Raw genomic sequence first — 21910 nt, forward strand, 5'->3', positions numbered from 1 at the left:
AAAAGAAGAAGATAACAGGAGAGGAAGAAAAGGGGAGTATGTCAGAGGGGGAGACGAACCATGAGAGATGATGGACTCTGAAAAACAAACTGAGGGTTCTAGAGGGGAGGGGGGGAGGGGGATGGGTTATCCTGGTGATGGGTATTGAGGAGGGCACGTTCTGCATGGAGCACTGGGTGTTATGAACAAACAATGAATCATGGAACACTGCACCAAAAACTAATGATGTAATATATGGTGATTAACATAACAATAAAAAAATTTAAAAAAAAGAATTTATTTATTTAGAGAGAGAGGGCGTGTAAGGCGGGGGTGGGACAGAGGCAGAGGGGGAGAGAGAATCTCAAGCAGACTCCACATTGAGTGCAAAGCCCAATGTGGGGCTCGATCTCATGACTCTGGGATCATGACCTGAGCCGAAATCAAGAGCTGGACACTCAACCAACTGAGCCACCCAGGCGCACACCCCCCCCCAAAATTATCTCCAGCCCATGCACTAGTCTTCTTTATCCAACTACATACTTGACATTTCCACTTGGATGCCTAATTGACATATCCAACTTAAAATAGCCAAAATGGAACTTCTGATTTATCCCACCACCAACATCTTACCCAGTGTAAGCACCAAAACCAGTGCTAGCCAGAGTCTTATCCTATCTCAGTTCACAACTCCACCCTTAATTCCTCTCTTTCATTTACACCCCCATGTCCTAGTCAAGAAATCTATTGGATCTATTTCAAAAACTACCCTAAATCCTTCATCACCTCCAGCTAGAGCTCTGCCAAAGCCTCCTAACTGGTCTTGCTGCTTCCTACTTGCTGTCTCCAAGACTTCATTCAAACAGCATCCAGAGCGCTCTCACTAAAACCACAGCCTCCAATGGCTTCCCATCTTACTCAGAGTAAAAACCAAGTCCATAAATTGATGTATAGGCTCTGTGTTCTGGCCACTCACTACTTCATTTCCTAACACTCAGCCCCACTTGCATCCTCAAAGACGTCCAGCAACCCTACTTGAAGGTATTGTGTTTGCTATTCCTTTTATCCACAAGACCTTTCTCCCATATATTTACTCAAATGTCATCTTATTAGAGAGGCCCTCCCTGACCACCGGGATGAAACAGCACCTCGGCCCGCTCCAGAGTCCCTTAATCCAATGTTATTTTTATCTACAACATTTATTACCACCAAATATGTAAGTTTTTGTTTACTGTCTGCCTCCTTCATCAAAGACTGGTATAGCCCAGCACCCAGAAGATAAAAGCACTCGATAAATATTTGCCAAATAAATAAAATGATCAATCAGTCCACCTTGGACTGCCTAAAATAATTTCTCTCCTAGGTAGTGAAATTATAAATTCTGTTCAAAGATATGTCATACCAGAGTCATGTTCATCTTTTCAATCTCTAACAAATGGCAGAAATACAGGTTCACAAATCTGTATTTGCATTCAGAAAGTTTCTACTCAGTTTCCAAACATATAATTTTTATAATATATGCTTCAAAGAGACTGTTTATCCATGCCTGGGTGATGCAATAATCAGCAAAACCTGTTAATATTAATAGCTCATTAAATGAAAGAGCAAATTTTTGAACCAAAGGCTATTTGGAAGGATATATTATAACCCCATGCTCCATTTTTCTCAGCAATCAATCTCATAACAAGGTACATTACCATTTTAGTCACTAGTTGCTCTAAATTTGTTTATTAAAATTAATACATGTAAAAAATCAATTTAAGTTTCAATAAATGATTCACAATGTTCTACCCACCAGAAAAGATAAATAAATAATTTTTGTGTGATGCATTTTCTGATTAAAAAAAAAGCTATCTCCTGATTTCTCACAATGACTGGTTTTCATTTTAACAAAATTGAAAAAGAACAATCCTGGTGGCTGATGCATCCAGAAGCTGCATTTTATTTTAATATTCATTTCTCATTTAACATAAATTGCATGTAGGTTTATTTTAAATAGGTTGAGCTACTTGTCCATCCACTTATTAAAATTAATATAGCTAACATATTCAAGGCATTCTGATCATGATATCTGCAAGAAGTGAGCCAGACGTGAACGGGCATCTCTTTAGGAGGCACATTTATAAATAATGGTAGCAAAAAGAAAAACAGCAATGACACTAATTAACTGCTATTACATGCCAGGCCCAGGCTCAGGCCCAGGGTACGGTGATTTACATGCGACCTTCACTTCAAAGGAACATACTACTGGCAGACTGAGCTTTAGTTTAGCTACTGAGTTGCGTTTGCTGGAACGCTCACTTGGTACGGAGCACACTCACTACCTCTGTTTCATTAGGTGCTCTTCTCTTTCCTTGCCGCCCCCTCCTTAGCCTGATGGTTTCCCTTATTTCTCTCTTTGCTGTGCAAGTTTCATCTTGAAATGCTAGGCTAACCATCTGAGGCTTCTACTGCAAAGCTCTTTGTGTGGCACACTAAACTCTTTGAAGAAAAGATGGAATATACTTCTGAATAAATAATACACCAAGAACCTATTCAAAGTAAGCCAGGTTTAAGAAAATACATCTCTCCACAAAGCAGAGCTGCTTCAGATTCCAGCTCTATGGCCAAAGTACGCCACAGCATAGTTTCTGGTCCATTAACAGGAAAGACCCTATGGAAAATGATGACATTTCTATGCCACAACTTCTTCTCTCTGCACCACTGATGACACTCAGAAATAAGTCTGTGTTGTGTTAAGCTGTGACAATTTTGGAACTGTTACTGTAGCACAGCCGACCTCTCCTGCCTACTATAGTACCTGATAGGATTGTGGTTCATCTTAAATGAAATAATCCATGCAAAGCACTCAGCACAACACAGGGCACAGAGTAAATGGACCTGAAAAAATTAAACTGATGCTTCATGATTTAAATACTGTCTTCATTAAAATGTGTATTATATGAAATGAATCAGATGTTCGAATTACCTGGCAAGGATTTTAAAGCAGCCATCATAAAAGTGCTTCAATAAGCAATAATAAATTCTCTTGAAACAAATGAAATAATAGGATATCTCAGCAAAAAACCAGAAGTTAAAAAAAAAAAAAAAAACGGAACCTTTAGAACTGGCAAATAAAATAACCAAAAGAAATAACTTAGTGGATGGGCTCAACTGTACAGTGGATATGAGAGAGAACATAAACAATGAACTTGAGAACAGATCCATAGAATTTACCCAACCTGAACAAGACAGAAAACTGACTGAAAAACATGAACAGAGTCTCAAGGACCTGCGGAACAATAACAAAAGGGATAACATTCAAATGACTCAAGTCCCAGAAGGAGAAGAGAGAGTGGAACTGAAAAAGTATTCAAAGAAATAATGGCTGAAAACTTTCCAAAGTTGGTAAAGGACACAATCCTACAGATTGAAGAAGCTGAGCAAACTCCAGTTAAGATAAATCAAAGAAATCCACACCAAGAGACATCATAATCATAAATGAACTTCTGGAAACTAAGGCAAAAAAAAAAAAAAAAATCTTGAAAGCAGCCAGGGAAACAGGACACATTATTTACGGAGAAGCATCAAGGACAACACATCTGTCATTTGAAATGACAGAGGCCAGAAGAAAATGGCAGAACATTTCTCAAGTTCTGAAAGAAAAGAACTGTCAACCACAAAAGCTATATTTGGTGAAAATATCCCTCAAAAATGAATGGGAAATAAAGACATTCTCAGATAAAGAAACACAAGAGAATTTGTGGCTTGCACACTGACACCTAAAGGTCAAAAAAGTTTTCTAAATAGAAAGCCCAAAAGATAGAAGATAACAGAAGGCTTAGAACATTAAAATGAACAAAGGAATGGGTGAAAATAGGGATAAATATAGTAAATTATGAGTTTTTAAGATAATATTTGATAGTTGAAGCAAAAAGTTTAATACCAACTCTGTTGTGGTGTTAAATGAATGTAAATATTAAGACAACTGTGCTTAAAAAGTGGGAACAAGAGAGGGACATAAATGAAAGTAAGGTTTTTATACTTGACCAGAAGTGGTAGGTGGTAAAATATCATGGATACCAGTAGACTGATATGTTACAGATGCATATTTTAATACCTAGAACAACATTAAGAAAATCATACAAAGTAATACACTTAAAAAAAAACTATGAATAAGTTTTAAGATAGAACCTTAAAAAAAAGTCCAATTAACTCACAGAAAGGGAAGAAATGAGAAACAAGAGAAATGAAAAGCTGAGGAAACAGCAAAAAGATGGCAGACTTAAGCCCTAACATGTCAATAATTACCTTAAATGTGAATGATCTAACCACACCAATTAAAAGACAAACTGGCAAAGTAGAAAAAGCCAATCTGAAAAGGTTACATACCTTATGGTTCGATTCATATAATGTGCTCCAAATGACAAAATTATGGAGAAGGAGAACAGATGGCAGAGCTGGGCGGGGGGTGGGGGGGCAGCTGGGGAGGGAGTGGCTGTGACTATAAAAGGGAACCTAGTGGTGAACAGTTCTGCACCTTGACCACCGTCGCGGTCATGTTACTCTTCACATGAGACAAAAGTGCACAGAACGAACACATGTACGCACACATGCACAAATAAGCACGTGTAAAACCTGTGAAATCTGAGTCAGGTCTCTGGATTGTTATCAATATTGATTTCCTGGTTGTGATGTTGCACCAGAGTGATGCAAGATTTACCCTCTGGGAACTAGTGAAGGGTATAGAGAATCTCTGTTATTTCTTACAAGTGCATGTGATTCTACACTTCTCTCAATATTTAAAACTTTAAAAAAAATCTTAAGAAAAATGTCTACTAGAGTTAAAAACAATTTCTGCTTTATGTAAAATCTTGGCTGAAATAAAGAGAGCAAGAAATAAACCAAACCTTTTCCCTAACTCCCTCGTTTGAGTGTGAGGTAGGGAAAGACATGCAGTCTCATTTTGAGTCCCACTGCTTTACAACCCAAAAGTTCTGCAACACTGAGACAAAAGACTACAAGAATATGTACAGAGATGAATGTGTTTTGTTAAAAAAATAATAATTGCATTGTTTTGCTAAGTATGTTAAGTATTCATATTTGTAAAAACTTGGAAAATGAAGGCAGATGATGGTAAATAAAGTAAGAATCACATAACCCAGTGACACTATGGTCCTGCTGTTTTTTCTATGCTTACATGAGGACTTGGGAGGGTGGAAAAAAATTATACCCCAAATCAGGAATCAGTAAACTACAACCAGCCCATCTAGCCAGATGCCTGTTTTTATACAGCTTTCGACCAGGTTTTTACATTTTTATATGGTTACATATCTATATAATATCCTCAATACTGGCTCTCTGTCTGCAAGGCTTTAAATATTTACTGTGTAGACCTTCACAGCAACAGCTTGCCAGCCTTGGCTCTCAGGGACATTTCTGTAAAATGCTTTTATCAATTATAAAGATAATACAATTTCTTTCTGGATGTTTAGCTTGTTTCCAAATTTTTATATTATAAACAAAGTTGCAATGAACACTCTTGCAGCTAAATTCCAACACACAAAGATGGATGCACTTTTCGAAGGGGATATAACTTAGTAACTAGCATTTATTTAATATTTTTATAAATGTTTATAATTATTTTTTTAAAGATTTATTTATTTGAGAGAGCGAGAATGAGAGAGAGAGAGAGGGTACATGAGAAGGGGGAGGGTTAGAGGAAGAAGCAGGCTCCTCGCTGAGCAGGGAGCCCGATGCGGGACTCGATCCAGGGACTCCAGGATCATGGCCTGAGCCGAAGGCAGTTGCCTAACCAACTGAGCCACCCAGGAGCCCCTATAATTATTTTCTAAATAAATAACATTCTTTTATGGCAAAACATGAGTTTATTATAATTATCACTGTTATCCATAAATTAGCAAGACAATTCTCTATTCTCTAGAGAAGGTAAAGTTCAAAAATTCTGAATTTGATATTTTTCTACTCGTTGAACAAGCCACAATCTGTAACATCAGCCAAAATATCATTTTATACATAGGCAGGAGTTACAAGGGAGAATTTTTTTTTTAATCTTGTCCAATTCTACGAAGGCACACAGAGGAAGAGTCTGGAATAAAATTAGAGAGGTCACAGGGAAGTTGGAGGCAGTGTAAGCACACGGTAGAAGACCAGGCTCTGGAGTTCGACTGCGGGATTCTAATGCATTTACCAGCGGGTGACCCTGGCAGTCACCTAAACACTCTAAGTCTGTTTCTTCCCCTGTAAAATAGAACCAATAATCATGGCCAAAACTTGGGCTAGTGAATATATCTAAAGTGCCAACTGCTGTTTCCTACACTAAATGTGTTTGTTTTTGTAATAATCTTCATTATCAAAATAGTCTGAACACTGCTCATTCCACTACACCATCTTTGCTCCAAAGAGAGCTCAGAAGCTCCTCTAAAGCAAGTAACTTGTAGGATTTTAAAAAATAAAATCCCAGACATTAGCTTGATCATTTGCTTTTCTTTAAAAACATATTTAATATGAAAGCATATTATTTGTTTCAGCCTAATCAAAACCATTATAAAAGGAGTCACCAATGGACTAAAAAAGTACCACTTCAAAGGAAAAAATTGAATATAGAGATATCAACTTCAGGTTTAAAACGTCTTTTCCCTTTAACTGCCTAAGAGTGGAGTTTACTCAATCTCTTACAACGCAGCTGAGCTAGATGCTTTGGAATCCTCTTGACTCCCCTACCGAGTTCGTCTCACATACTATCCCACGGTTCCTCTTGACTGAACTTGCGAAGCATTTCCTCTTTGTCTTCTGCTCCTGCCTAGCCCAGACCCCTACATCCCTGTTATCTCTTTAGGCATTTGCACTAGAGCTTCCTGCCATGAGTTTCTCCTTCCAGTTCATCTGTCACCAACCCCTAGCCCCACCCCCAACAATCAAGGCTTTCGCTGGCTCCCCAGTATCCATTAGATCAAGTCCAAACTGTCTGGTTTGACACACGAGTAGCTCTACAACCTCACCCTAGCTTCCTTGTCCAGCCTCATTTCCCCACCTTCCTCCACATTCCAGCCACACCAAGCGCCTCCCAGCTGGATGGCCGAACGTGCATGCACTTTCATCACTCAGTCTCTTCCCAAAGACTCTCGCCCAGCCTCTGCCTAGATTCATCTTCCATATTTAACTCTTGACGACTCCAAACGAAGCCATTCCTGACTAATCAGCCACTCCTCTGGGCTCCTGCAGCACTCTGCCACCACCCATACCATACCAATCATCCCCAAGTGCTGACAGCAGCTTAGAGCTTCAAGATGGGAATGAAGTTCTTTGGAACACATACTTCTATGTTATGCTTTTCAAGAGTAAAACACCATTTAAGAAACAGTCTGGCTTGTCATATCAAGGTGGAATACACAGTGGATTATATATTAGAAACAAAAAATAGTAGAGGCAAAGAACACTTTAGTTATCCTATAAAATTTGTCACAACTCATTTGGTATTAACATGAAGGCAAGACCCTTAACTATGTGACCTATTAAATAACATACTTACTCTCTTGGTTGTTAATACAGTTTTGAATTTCTACTTTTTTAAAAAACTTTTATTTATTTATTTGACACACAGAGAGAGAGAGAGAGATAGAGTGAAAGAGAGCACAAGCAGGGGGAGCGGCAGGCCAGCAGAGGGAAAGGAGAAGCAGGCTACCTGCTCAGCAGGGCTCAATCCCAGGACCCTGGGATCATGACCTGAACCGGAGGCAGCCACTCAACCAACTGAGCCACCCAGATGCCCCTGAATTTCTACTTTAACTGCAAAGTCAACTTAAAATTCTCAAAAGTTTTACATGCTGACATATACACCACTGTCGATTACATTAATTATACTACACCCGGCAATCTCATTTCGTTTGGTTACAGGTTTCAAGAATAATGAAGAAAACACAGACAATTTTGAGCAGTTAATATTCCTTTCTTGAACACATAAAATGAGAATCTGGAAGAAACCATAAGGGAAAAACTTCAATGACACAGGACCTGGCAATGATTTCTTCGATATGACACCAAGATACAGGGAGAAAAGCAAAAATAAACTCTACTACATCAAAATTTTAAAACTTCTATGCATCAAAGAATACACTCAACAGTGAAAAGGCAACCTATGGAATGGGAGAAATTATTCAAATATTGCAAACTGTATAAATGAATAGGGATATATAGAGAGACAGATATATTCTTTATACATTACATTATTTATATTCTTTATATATAGTTAAATCACAACTCTATAGATCTGTATCTATATGTCAATCCATCTATCCATCTATCCTATTCACAAGTTGTTGAGTTACACATAAATACAATAGGTATATCTCTATCTTTATCTATCTATCCATCCATCCATCCATCTTGATCTGATAAGGACTAACATCCAGAATATATAAAGAACTCCTCAACTCAACAACAAAAAACAAAACAACATGATTTAAAAATGGGCAAAGGGGGCGCCTGGGTGGCTCAGTCGTTAAGCGTCTGCCTTCGGCTCAGGTCATGATCCCAGGGTCCTGGGATCGAGCCCCGCGTTGGGCTCCCTGCTCACCGGGAAGCCTGCTTCTCCCTCTTCCACTCCCCCTGCTTGTGTTCCCTCTCTCGCTGTCTCTCTGTCAAATAAATAAATAAAATCTTAAAAAAAAAAGGGGCAAAGGACTTGAATAGACATTTCTTCAAAGAAAATATGCAAATAGCCAACAAGCTTATGAAGAGATGTTTGATATCACATAAACACTAGGAAAATGAATGAAAACCACAATATCACCTCACACCTGTCAAGAAGGTTACTATAAAAACAAACAAACAGAAAAAGAGAAAAAACATGTGTTGGCACAGATATGGAGAAATCAGAACCCCTGGAACATAAAGTGGTGCAGTCTCTATGGAAAATGGTATAGCGGCTCCTCAAGAAATTAAAAATGGAATTACCATGTGATCCAGCAATTCCACTTTGGGGTACATATCCAAAAGAATTAAAAACAGTTGTCTCAAAGAGATATTTTTTAAACTCATGTTCATTGCAACATTGTTCACAAAAGTCAAAAGGTAAATGCAACTCAAGCGTCGTATCCATCAGTGGATGAACAGGTAAAATGTGGTATGGACATACCGGGGAATATTATTCAGCCTTAAAGAGGAAGGAAATTCTCTGACACATGCAACAAAACAGATGAACCTTGAGGGCATGCTGCTTAATGAAATAAGCCAGTTCCAAAAAGACCAATACTGTAAGATTCCACTTATATGAGGTATCTAGAGCAGTCAGATTCAGACACAGAAAGTAGAAGGGTGGTTGCCAGGGGGTGGGGGGAAAAACAATGGGGAGCTGTAATTTGATGGGCACGGAGTTTCAGTTTTGTAAGATGAAGAAGTTCTGGAGGTAGGCTGCTCAGCAATGCGAATGTACTTAATAGTAAACTATACACTTAAAAATGGTAAGATAGCAAGTTTTTTTTAAGATTTTATTTGTTTATTTATTTAGAAAGCTCGATTTATTTATTTAGAGAGCTCGAACGGTGGGGAGATGGGGAGAGAGAATTTCAAGCAGACTTCACACTGAGCATAAGCCCAACACAGGGCTTGATCTCATGACCGAAATCAAGAGTTAGACGCTTAACTGACTGAGCCACTCAGGTGCCCCAAGATGGCAAATTCTATGTTATGTGTATTTTACCACAATTAAAAAACTTTTAATTAAAAATGAATTTAAAAATTTTAAAAAGAATTTCAGAATAACCTAATGCTAGGGCCTTCCCAGTATAAAAGCCCAGTCTATAAGAAATGCAGCATTTCATAAGGGAGCAGATAAATTGTTACAATTGTTGTTTGCAGAAATGGAAACTATTTGAGCACTTGAATAAAGAGGCAGAAGTACATGAAGGAAATGCCTGCCCTGTAAAAGCCGAATTAACAGTGCAAAACCTACTGGGGTGATAGAGGAAGAAGAGAAAAAGGAAAAATAAAGGTTCTTTGGCAACAGAACAATGTCTCACAATCTCGATCCTGGATCTGGAAAGTGATTCAAACTGAGACACCAGGACAAACAGCTCCAAAGATTAGATTATAAACCGACTCACTATACTTAAAAGCCCAAACTTGGCCTATCACCAGCCTGACTCCTTTGTTGGCCCATGAACCCATTAGAAGCTGTACTATCTGGGAGAGGAGCTGCTCTGGGTCCCAGAGTTTGGGGATTCTCTCCAAGCCTCGCAGCTGAAGCTTCAAGAGAAGCACCAGCACTACTTCTAAAATACAGGCTAAGGACCACTAGCTTTCATGGAGGGCTTCCCACGTGCTAGGCACCATACAAGAGGCTTCGCAAACGGCAATCTTACCTAACCCTCAGCACAACCACACACAGGAACCACGTGAGGGATCTGAGGAACACAGGAGCTGGGTGTTATGCCCACGGCCACACAGCAGGTACAAAGTACAGCTGAATATGAAGACCCATCGCCATGGTCCCTCAGTCCCGGCTGACGCAGAAGACACCAGAGCCAGGAGGCAAAATGATGGAAAGAGCCCAGATCTGGGGGCTAGAGTGTGAACTTGTCTCCCGTGAACCAGCTGTCTGATGTTAGACAGTCAGGTCACCTTTGGGGTCTCGGTTTCTTCAATTTTAAAAGAACGATCTTTTCCTTTAATTTCTTTCCTGAGTGGTCAACTCTTATTTCCTCCCTTCCTAGTTTTTTGTCCATTTCTATTCTGAGTTTTAAAAATTTCTGGTAGAATGCTCGTTTAAAGACATTCAATTCATGATGCAGTGCTATGCTGCTGCTCGTTTTGGCTGAAAATGTTTGGTTCTCACTTGATTTTCTTACTACATTTTTTGGAATGGATGCTCCCTGCCATTTCAGTTCAATTTTACAAGTCTCATATTGCCTGGACAGCAACAAGAGGTGCTCCTATGAAGGGGATGAGGTATTTAAATGGTTTACTAGGTCTCTTAGTTACATGGGTCAATGAAGTGCGTTTCTTTTAATAAGTGGTTTTGGATATGTATTTCCCCACTTATACTGAAGCTTACAGCACACCCTGCTTCCTGATTACGTTGGAGGCATGAGTTATGTGTCTTTTGTTTGCTCTCCTTATGGATCTGTCTAGTATCTGAAGGATGTGTGGAAAGATTTATTTAGGTGGCTGCCAACATCCTCCTCACCTCTGAAATGAAATTCTTGGACAGGATTCCAACACTGCAGAATTCTATACCAGTGATTCTGAGAATATGGTTACCCAGAAATCTCCAAAAATGAGAATGGTAAGCTAAACTCTTTTCAGTATTTGATTAAACATCAACACGTATTATACCGTATCCATAAGCAAACTCTGTAGTGCCTTATCAGGAGCCCCAAAGAGAGGCTCAGAAGTCCTCAGCAGTACAAATATCAGGAGCCACGCCTCTACAGCCAAACTGCAAATGCGTAACAGCATAATATATAAGATGTTCTCTAGATGAATATGTTTAAGCCCATCTTTTCCCTGAAAAAGCAAACAAAATCCATATAATAACTATATGCAATATCAACCTAAATTTATAGACTATCCTGGTTATAGTCACATTGGTGTGAATTTCCAGCAGGTTATCATAGATATTTTTTCATCCCTCTGAGCTAAATGAATAAAAGGAAAAAATATAATTATCATTATTAGTCCATCCATAAAATTATAAGTTCACTAATTTGTGTTAAACTTGTACCTTATGCATACTCTTGAAAAGAAAAAAATTTTTTAAAAGCCCACCCTTATATATTACTTTATTCTCCTTAAAGTATAATCTTTAGCACAACTTAGCTCCTTAATAGTTTTTCAGGTATTTACTTTCCTTCTTATTTTATGAAATAAACTATAATTTCAATGATTTAGAAATTACACCAGTGAGCATGTCATAGTCATTAAAAGAATGAAGAAAGAATAAATATTGCAGAACCTACAGTGGTTGTTTTAAAATTTATTTATTTATTTATTATTTATTTATGAAAGAGAGAAAGAGCCCACGCAAGGGTGGCAGAGGGGGAAGGGGCAGAGGGAGAGAGAGAAAATCTTAAGCAGGCTCCACACCCGGTGGGGAGCCCAACTTGGGCTTGAGATCATGACCTGAGCTGAAATCAAGAGTCAGATGCTCAACCAACTGAGCTACCGAGGGGTCCCTAAGATAATACATTTTCTGTGTCAAGATTAGTCTGTACAACTTTGCATCAAATTTCCCACTGCCAACACACTTCAAGTTAAATTACTATTCAAGATCAGGAGAAAGCATTCCTTTTCCTGTTTATTTAAGTCAATCCATTTAACATTTTTAAAGACAACTGTCACGTTCTTCCCCAAGGCTCAATCACCTATGGCCCTACTTTACGACCCCAGGCCCCAGCAATGTCACATTTAACAAGGCAGAACAAGGTCAAGATGACATGGTGAGCAAGAAATCCTCAGGCTCCCAAACGACCATCTTACCTCAGACTCATCTGTAGATTCTTCAAGAGACTCGGTTTCCTACAAAGCACAGAGGGGGGAAATGGTCAGAAGGATGACAAAAGAATAAAATAAGGGAAAAGAGTTACCACATCCCCACCACGAACACCCACCTGCCTTTTCTGGGAACTAATTTGCAACTACAGTTTAAAGGACTCCACATGGTGTGACTCTCATAGGCCTCCCACAACTTTCCACATCTGGCAGGATTGAGATGGTTACTCTGGGGCCACTCAGACCCCCGGCTCCTGCTGACCTCCCTTGAGTGGTCAGCAGGTTAACGAATGGCCCCAGGAACTGTCATGTGAGTATACAGAAGGCTCTTTCCTTCGCTAAAAATGGAAATGGGTCTGGCAGAGCAGGCTTACTGATCTTGGAAGGGAAGAGGAAACTGCCATCTCAAATTATCTGTAAGCCAATTTTTATACTGAAAAGCCCTTGTGCTATTAATCACTGTGCTTATTAATCTGGTGAAGTCAAAATGATTGTCTTGCTTAAACAGCTTTTTATAAAAGAATTCCCCTAAAATGGTACCTAACAGACATTGTGCAAACATGCTCTATAATTTACATTCACTCTTTAAACCATTAACCAGAAGACAAATTCTGCCATTTAACACAGTTTCCCCCTTGCTAGACAATGAATCTTGCTGCTCTGGAGAAAACAAAGCAAAAAGGGAAAAATTGACTTGATCCTGCTAATCTCTCACCTGTCCACTGAAAGAGAGAATCTGCTGATGCCACGCATCCTCAAAGAGGTCAGCAAAATGAAGATTTACTTAACGTACTTATAGATATCAATAGCAGTAAAAGGTTACAACTAATATGCTGACACTGAATGTAAGCATTTTACAACAATCCATGAGATAAAGAACAAAAAAAATGGGGCAAGGACATTTTAGATGTAACTAATATTTTTCAAGAAAAAAAATAAATATTTTAAAGCAAGTTAGATGCATATATTACTCGGTGCAAGCTGTATAGCAGGATAAACACAAATCTGGTGTTTGAAAACATTTTAATTTCATTCATGGAAAATTAGAAAGAACCGGGCAGGTGACAGGCAGCCTGTGGAACGGCCTTGTGGACAATACAGTTCCTGCTCTGAAAGGCCATCTGTAAAATGGGGATGAATGTTACCTGTACTTAAGAAGCTCATTGTTGTTGTATCATTACCCACGATGAACCCAAGAATCTGCTCTAAATCCCAAAGTGGCCTATTTAGTTTGAATGCTCTTCTAAGTATTAGAAAATTCTTATTAATTTGGAGCTACACTCTCTCCACAGTAACTTTTGTTCTTAGCACCAATAAGACACACAAAAAATCCAATTCTTCTACTACTTGACAGTTCTCCAAGGAGTTAATGACACGTAGCATGCCTGCCCTTCTAAATTGTTTTTCCTCTGTGCTAACCATCCCCAGATCCTAGTTCTTGTCCACTTACCATCCTGATCCTTCTCTTCTGGACACACTCCATTTATTATTAACAGTCACTATTCTGACATCTTTACTGAAGATCTATTATATATATCCCCACAATGCTAAATGCTTTGCACCAGCATCTTAGAATTTCCTAATGACCCTTGAGGTAAGAACATCGAGGCTTAAAGGCTGAACCTAATGACTTCTGACACCCTTTCCGTCACTGACTGTTCCTGAATATTAAGTTACTAACATCAGCAAAACGAGGCTTTGATAATCATGCCAATGACCTGCACCTAGATTCCTATTCCCCAGCTCAAGAACTCTAGAAGGACACCAGATTACTCTTTCCAGAAAAATCCCATTAAACCTAAGGACTTTTTTTCTTATTTGAAATCCATTCAAATAGGCACATGCGGGAAAAGGGCAAATGTCCCATTTATGTTCTTCTTTAAAACAAAAGCGTAAGTCCCAACCCAGCAATTTCAACCAAAAACTCAAAATCAAGTTATACTCTTGCTCTGTACCAAAAAGCATGCAGTGCCAGAATCTGACACCATGAGGCATGCAGCTCTCAGAAAACTGAGCCTTCGGGGAAAACCAGGCTGTCAGAGAAGCTTCCTGTGGCTGCTGGTATCAATGAGAATATTTACTCCAAGACACTCTCAAACTAACCCCCGGCCCCCACACAAAACTCCCCGACGTAGCTGTGGCCTCAAAAAAAAAAAAAAAAAAGAAAAAAGAATCACACTTTTGTCCACAATCCTACCAATGCAATGCATGAGTGCCTTCAGGAATCAGCCTGGCCTGCTATTTCTTAGCTTCAGCCACTCAGTAAGCCCCCCTGCTTAATGTTCTAGAGACTGAGGGGCAAACCAGAAGACAGGAAGTGAATGTCTCAGTGATGGATCCAAAAGCTAGGCTCAACAGTGAGGAAGGTTACAATTCAGAGTCAGTGGTTTTCAAACATTTTTTAACTTCACACTATCTTTTAAAGAACTTCAAATCCTGGGGGTGCCTGGGTGGCTCAGTTGGTTAAGCAACTGCCTTCAGCTCAGGTCATGATCCTGAAGTCTCAGGATCGAGTCCCACAATGGGCTCCCTGCTCAGCAGGGAGTCTGTTTCTCCCTCTGACCCTCCCCCCTCTCGTGCTCTCTCTCTCTCTCAAATAGAAAAATAAAATCTTAAAAAAAAAAAAAAGAACTTCAAATACTGAAAATATAAGTTACAAAACTGGGCTGTTCTCTAAGTGAAATAAACCAGACACATATTGTAGATTCCACTTATATGAGGCAGAATATAGAATAGACTAGGGGCTGGGGAGGGAAGTAATGAGGGGTTTGTGTTTAATGGGTACAGAATTTCAGTCTGTGATGACGGAAAGTTCTAGAGATGGATGGTGGTAATGGCTGTACAAAAATGCAAATGGATTTAATGCTACTGAATCATACACTTAACAATGGTTAAAGTGGTAAATATTATATTTTACCACAATAAAAAAAATGCACCGTTCTGTTTGAAGCAAACATGATAAGCTAGAAGGCACAGAGTGATGCAAATGTGGAGCTAGACAAAATCTGGGCAACAGCTGAAAGCTAAACTCAACAACTTCTTTTGCAAACCAATCCCTTAAATTCAATCACATATCCAGGGCGCCTGGGTGGCTCAGCTGGTTAAGTGACTGCCTTCGGCTCGGGTCATGATCCTGGAGTCCCAGGATCGAGTCCTGCATCAGGTTCCCTGCTCAGCGGGGGATCTGTTTCTCCCTCTGACCCTCTTCCCTCTCATGCTCTCTGTCTCTCATTCTGTCTCTCAAATAAATAAATAAAATCTTTAAAAAAAATTCAATCACGTATCCAACAATCCTGGTGCCCTGACATGTGACCTCTTGAATCTATACACTGTTATTGGGGGGCGGTGCGCAGAATTTGGGGGAGAAATGGAGGCTGGAATCTGAGGGAGGCCGGCCCGATGTCTGCAGGATGAAGAAACAGAGCAGAGGCCAGGTCCCAGAAAATCAGCCTGGCTTGGAGATAGACCTGAAACACTCAACTCTGCACTGCCACCTTCTCTCCTTCCCAAAAGACTGCGTGACACACCTAAGCTTAATGGAAGACAGAGTGAGAGAGATCCCAATGTCGGACACAGGCAGAGATAAGAGGATATATTTGTGTGACACATATCTGATAACCCTGTATCACCGATACCTCCATTTCAAAAAGCTCAAAGAAGCTGTGGCCAGTTTGGGGCACTCAGGTCTAGGCTGGTTGAGCAGGAAAGATGAAAGAGTACCTGGGGAGTGGACAAGAGTGGGCAGACTCAGGGTACCAACCCCATTGAGACCCACAGGCTCAGCTACCGCACTCATTAGAGTCTGCAAAGGAAGGAAAACCTGGATGTCTGCTCAGGGTGGAAAAGGGGACCAGCTAGGTGACCTAGTGACCCAGTGCCAAATCTGACTTTTGCATCACAATCACATAAACTCAGTTTAGGGAATTGGCTAATACCCAGGCACATGTTCCCATCCTCAGATTCTGATGCAGTAAGTCTAAATAAGTGCTCAGAATCACAAGCATTTGGTAACAAAAACACTGAGGAGGGAACCAAGTTCCCAGAATAAACAAAGGCAAGGATGACTGAACAGCCAATGGGGAGCTGCATGAAATACAGAACCCCAGACCCGAGGAGCGCTCCCTCTCCAAGGTGGTAACGGGGGTACTAGAGAGACCACGAATAATCAGCTGGTGACACTGGCCTTAAGCCAGCCAGCCTAGACAAAGAGAGGAAAAACCCATAAGGCAATAAGCGCGTCCAGCTAATCTGTGAGTACAATTCAGTTACATGACAGTAAAGAGTGGATCCCCTGAAAATTTCTCTGATCCTGTGTTTTAGCAAACTCTGGTTTAGGGCTTTGTTTCTTCTTTAGTTATTAGTGAAGTTGCTTTTAAAAGATCTTGATCAAACTGTAAAAAAAAAAAAAGAGAGAGATAGAATACTGCATACTTGAGCAAAGCCCAAGTTTGGATAATAAACTGTTGTCCGACATAGAAGACACTTCGAGCTGGCCACTTTAACATACTTTATCTCATTACATACTCACAAGGGTTCTGGAGAGTAAATGCCCCAGCTTGCAGGCAAGAAAACTGAGGCAAATAATTGTTGGTTTGACTTTTATTTTACACATGGGGCACAATCACATGGGAGTATACGTGCTCATGAACTGCCATCTGATAATAAGTAAATGCTCTACGATAAGGATAACATTTCCCCAAATTCTAAAATGTAGAGGGAAAATTCAAAAAAGAAATTCTACTCTCTTGTTAAGGAATCGGTGGTCTGATTGATCAAATATTTTAATAGACTAGGTCCCCTGATGGTTGGTTCCTGGGGGGATGGCAGAGTACGAAATGTAGGAAATGTAATCTATAATACATTTGAATTAGTAACTTTCAAAAGTTTCAAGTTAAGATAAAACAACACGAATTCTACTGCCTCTAACTCATAATTTGACATTTTCAATTCAGAAGGCTATTCTCCCCCTAATGAATTCATTTAAACATTTTATTAAGCACCTAATACCTGTAAAGCACTAGCCTTGTGAGAGATACAGACATGAGTAAGCTCTGTCCTTATTCTTGAGGACTCAGCAATCTGTACTAGAGATAAGACAAATACACAACCAACCAGACTTCAAGCAGAATGTTATCCATAACAGAGGTATGAACAAATACTGTTGGGCATCTGTGATAATGAAGGTCAACTATAAATCATTTTAAAGCTAAGTAAAACTGCTGGTTAGAAGATTTCCAGGCAGAATGTAAGGTATTAGTCCTTTCTGTGAACTATAAAATATATATGTAGTTATTTCTGCAAACTACCTTCAGCATTCTCAGCATAAACAAAGATTTCCCAATGACAAAAAAATGTTCAATCATATCCAAAAAAGTGATTTTCTAGTTTGAGAGCCTATGAACTACTTCACATTATGTTAATTCAGTACAGATCTTACTATTTTGGTTCTTTCTAAAATTAAAGGGGGAAAAAACAATCACCAAAGAATACAATGCTCAGAAAAGTTAAGAGGAGAGATTTAGTTTTGCCTTGCTCATCACAAAGGGCTGCTTGCTTGTATTTACAGTGCACGGTGCCAAGGTAAAGAGCTTCCTCTGACCTAACCTGTCATCGTAGCTAATTTTAATACACCTCTCAGTTCTTTTTTTTTTTAATAGATTTTATTTATTTATTTATTCGACAGAGAGAGACATAGCAAGAGAGGGATCACAAGCAGGGGGAGTGGGAGAGGGAGAGGCAGGCTTCCCGCTGAGCAGGGAGCCCGATGCGGGGCTCGATCCTAGGACCCGGGATCATGACCCGAGCCGAAGGCAGACGCCCAACGACTGAGCCACCCAGGTGCCCCACACATCTCAGTTCTTAAAGCGTTCTGGGGGGAAAAATGATGTCAAGATTTTCTAAAAGTCTCAAAGTGGCAGAACAGAACAATTAGCAAATTTATTTAACTCCACTTTTGTGCACTTTTAGCCTTCAAAGAACTGTATACAAGAGGCCAGATTTTAATGGCTTCCTTACTGTGAAATGCACAAATCAAGCAGGGTGAGAAAAGCCTAACCATTTTTAATCTATAAAAGACTATATAGGTACAATTATTTACTAGCTTTAAAAAATGAACAGGACTTTTGGTGAATGTTTGCTTCTTTCTGCAATTGACAAAATATTGGTCTTTTTGAGAATGATATTGATGGGGGATGAATGCCTACTCTAACTGTATGCAGACTGTTAAAGTGTCAAAGGCGAAATTACAACTTGAAGGACACTTATTAAGGTGATAAGGGCTCATTCTAATTCATAAAGTAAAAATAATAATAATAAATAAATAATTAGAATTAAGTTCTTAAGTATTTTTTAAAAGATGGAATGGGGTATTCTAGTGAAAAACTGTGAGCTTTGGCGATAGAAAACTGGAGGTTTATTATAGATACAAGCCTGAATAAGTTACTTTGTCTGAATTTCCATTTGCTTATGTGTAAAATTCAATCATTTGACACATATTGTGACACTATTCTAGGTATCAGGCAAACAGCAGTGAACAAATCCTTGCCATCCTGAAGCTTACATTCTAATGGGGAGAATATACAGAAATGAACACAAAAACATACAGAATAAACAGAAATTTTAAAACACCGTATGTCAGATGGTGATGAGTATTAAGTGTTAAGGAGGAAAATAATGCAAGAAAGAGGTTTCAAAGAATGATCAAAGAAGATCTCACTGAAAAAGATAACACTTGGACAAAGACATGAAGGAACTGAGGGAGAAAGCCCTATAGATATCTGGGGTCAAAAAAGGAGCAGCATGTGGGGTGGCTGGGTGATAGACACTGGGGAGGGTATGTGCTATGGTGAGCGCTGTGAATTGTGCAAGACTGTTGAATCACAGATCTGTACCTCTGAAACAAATAATACATCATATGTTAAAAAAAAAAGAAGAAGAAGATAGCAGGAGGGGAAGAATGAAGGGGTGGAAATCGGAGGGGGAGACTGAACCATGAGAGACAATGGACTCTGAAAAACAAACTGAGGGTTCTAGAGGGGAGGGAGGTGGGAGGATGGGTTAGCCTGGTGATGGGTATTAAAGAGGGCACGTTCTGCATGGAGCACTGGGTGTTATACGCAAACAATGAATCATGGAACACTACATCAAAAACTAATGATGTAATGTATGGTGATTAACATAACATAATTTAAAAAATTCTAAAAAAAAAAGAGGGGAGCAGCATGAGCAAAGGCCCTGAGGTAGAACCATGCCAGCGTGTTGAAGGAACAGTAAGAAAGCCACGTATAGCTGATGCCCAGTGACAGAAGGGGAGCAGAGAAGAGTAGTGGAAAATGAAGTCAGAAAAGGGAGAAGGAGCATCTGGGGCAAGGTCCTATAGGACAACTCAGGTATTCTAAAGGAGTCTGGCTTTTCCTCAGAGCACAACGGGAAGCCATTAGAAGGTCTGGAACATGGGAGATGCCTTGTCCTGACTTATATATCAGAATAAACATTTACCATGCAGAATTCTTTTGTGAGGACCAAATGTGACATGAAGGGTTTACACTGAAAAGTGCTATAAAAGTTCAAAGCATTCTTATTATATAACATTCTATGTATGCTTTTTACATTAGACAGCTTTGCCAAACTTCTCTTCTACACAAAACAGTAGTAAACAAATACTAAGAGCAACTTTCTCCATTTCTACTACCTTGTAGCTAAGATCTTGGCTTTTTGCTTTTAAATCAAACTACAAATAAGCCATATTTCAACCTGAAAGACCAACAGTGTGAAAACCAATCTCACCACTATCATCAAACCTAGCAATGACTCATGAAATTACATGTGCTTAAGGAGCATTTTTCCTTTGAAATGACTGGATCGGAAAAGGAAGGCTTCAGTGGTTGGTAGCAACACTTCTGTTATCACAATGACCACCCAAACCAAATTTCTACTTTATTTCTTAATTACTAATATATATCAACTGTACCAAGGGCAAATTTTCATTATGTAAATGAAGTATGTTACAAATGGTACAAATTATCAACTAAACTTTTGTTATGGTACAGCTCATCATAAATCACCTTTTAGAGGCAATTATGGAAACTGATGACCCTGTTAATTTGTAAGGAAAAACACTGACAACCTGAAATGACCCTGGAAATGGAAAAATAAGGTATTTCCTCACATTCTGGCCTTTGTCTGCACTTTTCTATCTTCTTGATATCACTTTTTCATTTCAACAAACTGTATGCAGTTTGACGACCACTATTGCCTGTAGGAAAATATTGCCATCACTAACAACTTCTCCAAACTCGAGCGCCTCATTGCCAAGTGTGGACTGGCTTTGCCATCTGATGCTCGGCCTGCCAGCAACAAATACTCTCATGTAACTTTTACTGGCTCCAACTTTTACTAAGCACTTTAACTGTTGTACTAACTTATTCTACATTAAACCACTCTGAGAACGTTACTCTTATATCTCCATCTTATATTTAAAGTTAAATAACTAGCCCAATGTCACATATTAAGAAAGAGAACCAGCACCGGAACCTAGATATTTTTGCTCCAGAACAAACGCACTTAACCACTGCTGCACACCATAGGTGACTTAGCTTTCTACCTAAAAAACAATAGGTACGAAACAAAACTCATCATCTACTCTCTCCTAGCCAGCCCTTTTACAAGTCAACTCTAACTGCCTTAACTCCGACTGGAAAGGAACTTAAATTTCAGTCACCTGGCCTCAAAACTCAAGCCATCTCTTACGCTTTCCCAAGGGCAGTCAGTCCCTGGGATAGCCAGGCTGCCTTCAAGCCAAAATTTCACGGAGGACAGGCCACAAGAGCGGCGGCAAAGGAAGGCCGCCTCACGAACGCCGGGGGTGTGTCGGAGCGCTTCCCCCCCCCACCCCGCCCACGGTGTCCTCCAAGAGCGGCCATCCCATTTGCCTCTCTGCTCCCCGAAATGGACTTGCGCCAGCCGCCCGCCCGGCTGTGAGCCTCCCTCGCCCTCCCACAGCTCCGCACCCCCGCACGCTCCGCTCCAAGCCCCGACCGCCTCACCCTCACCTCTCACCCCTTCGCCTAGCAGTTTCAGCCTTTACCTGCTCTTCTGCTTCCGCCATGGTGCCGCCGGGGAGTCACATGACAGACCCGGAAATGAGAGAAACCGAGACACTGGGGCCCAGAGCCTGCTGGGAAATGTAGTTTCAGCAGCATCTGAGCCCCGCGTCTTTTCCAGCGGGTGAGGCTGTTGGGCCTCGATCTCTCTGCTTCTGACTCTCCAAGCTCAGTGGAGTTGTGCCATGTGGAATCTGAAGAGAACCATTGTTAATTCCATGATTTATTTTATTGTTGTTCTTACTGGTCCCATGATTATGATATTAGTTATTAATATTTATTATATATCAGGCCCTGGGGTTATAGTTTTGCATGAATTTTCTCATTTAATCCTTCCAGCA

General features: G+C 39.9%; 1 protein-coding gene across 3 annotated transcripts in view; it reads right to left on the bottom strand.

Moving 5' to 3' along the window:
• VPS41 (VPS41 subunit of HOPS complex) overlaps window positions 1-21611 on the bottom strand; it is a 218056-nt gene extending 196445 nt beyond the window's left edge. The window contains exons 1-2 of one of the 3 annotated variants that reach the window (XM_025853045.2): window positions 21554-21611; window positions 12457-12495 (exon numbers count right to left, since the gene is read on the bottom strand). In XM_025853045.2, coding sequence (XP_025708830.1) covers window positions 12457-12495; window positions 21554-21574 — 60 coding nt within the window. In that variant the 5' untranslated portion in view covers window positions 21575-21611. The other 2 variants (XM_025853046.2, XM_025853047.2) reach the window with 2 other exon arrangements.
• Window positions 21612-21910: the final 299 nt, after the last annotated feature.

Source organism: Callorhinus ursinus, unplaced genomic scaffold (assembly GCF_003265705.2).
Source record: "Callorhinus ursinus isolate GAN/ISIS: 27379988/994484 unplaced genomic scaffold, GSC_fseal_2.0 scaffold73, whole genome shotgun sequence".
NCBI lineage: Eukaryota > Metazoa > Chordata > Mammalia > Carnivora > Otariidae > Callorhinus > Callorhinus ursinus.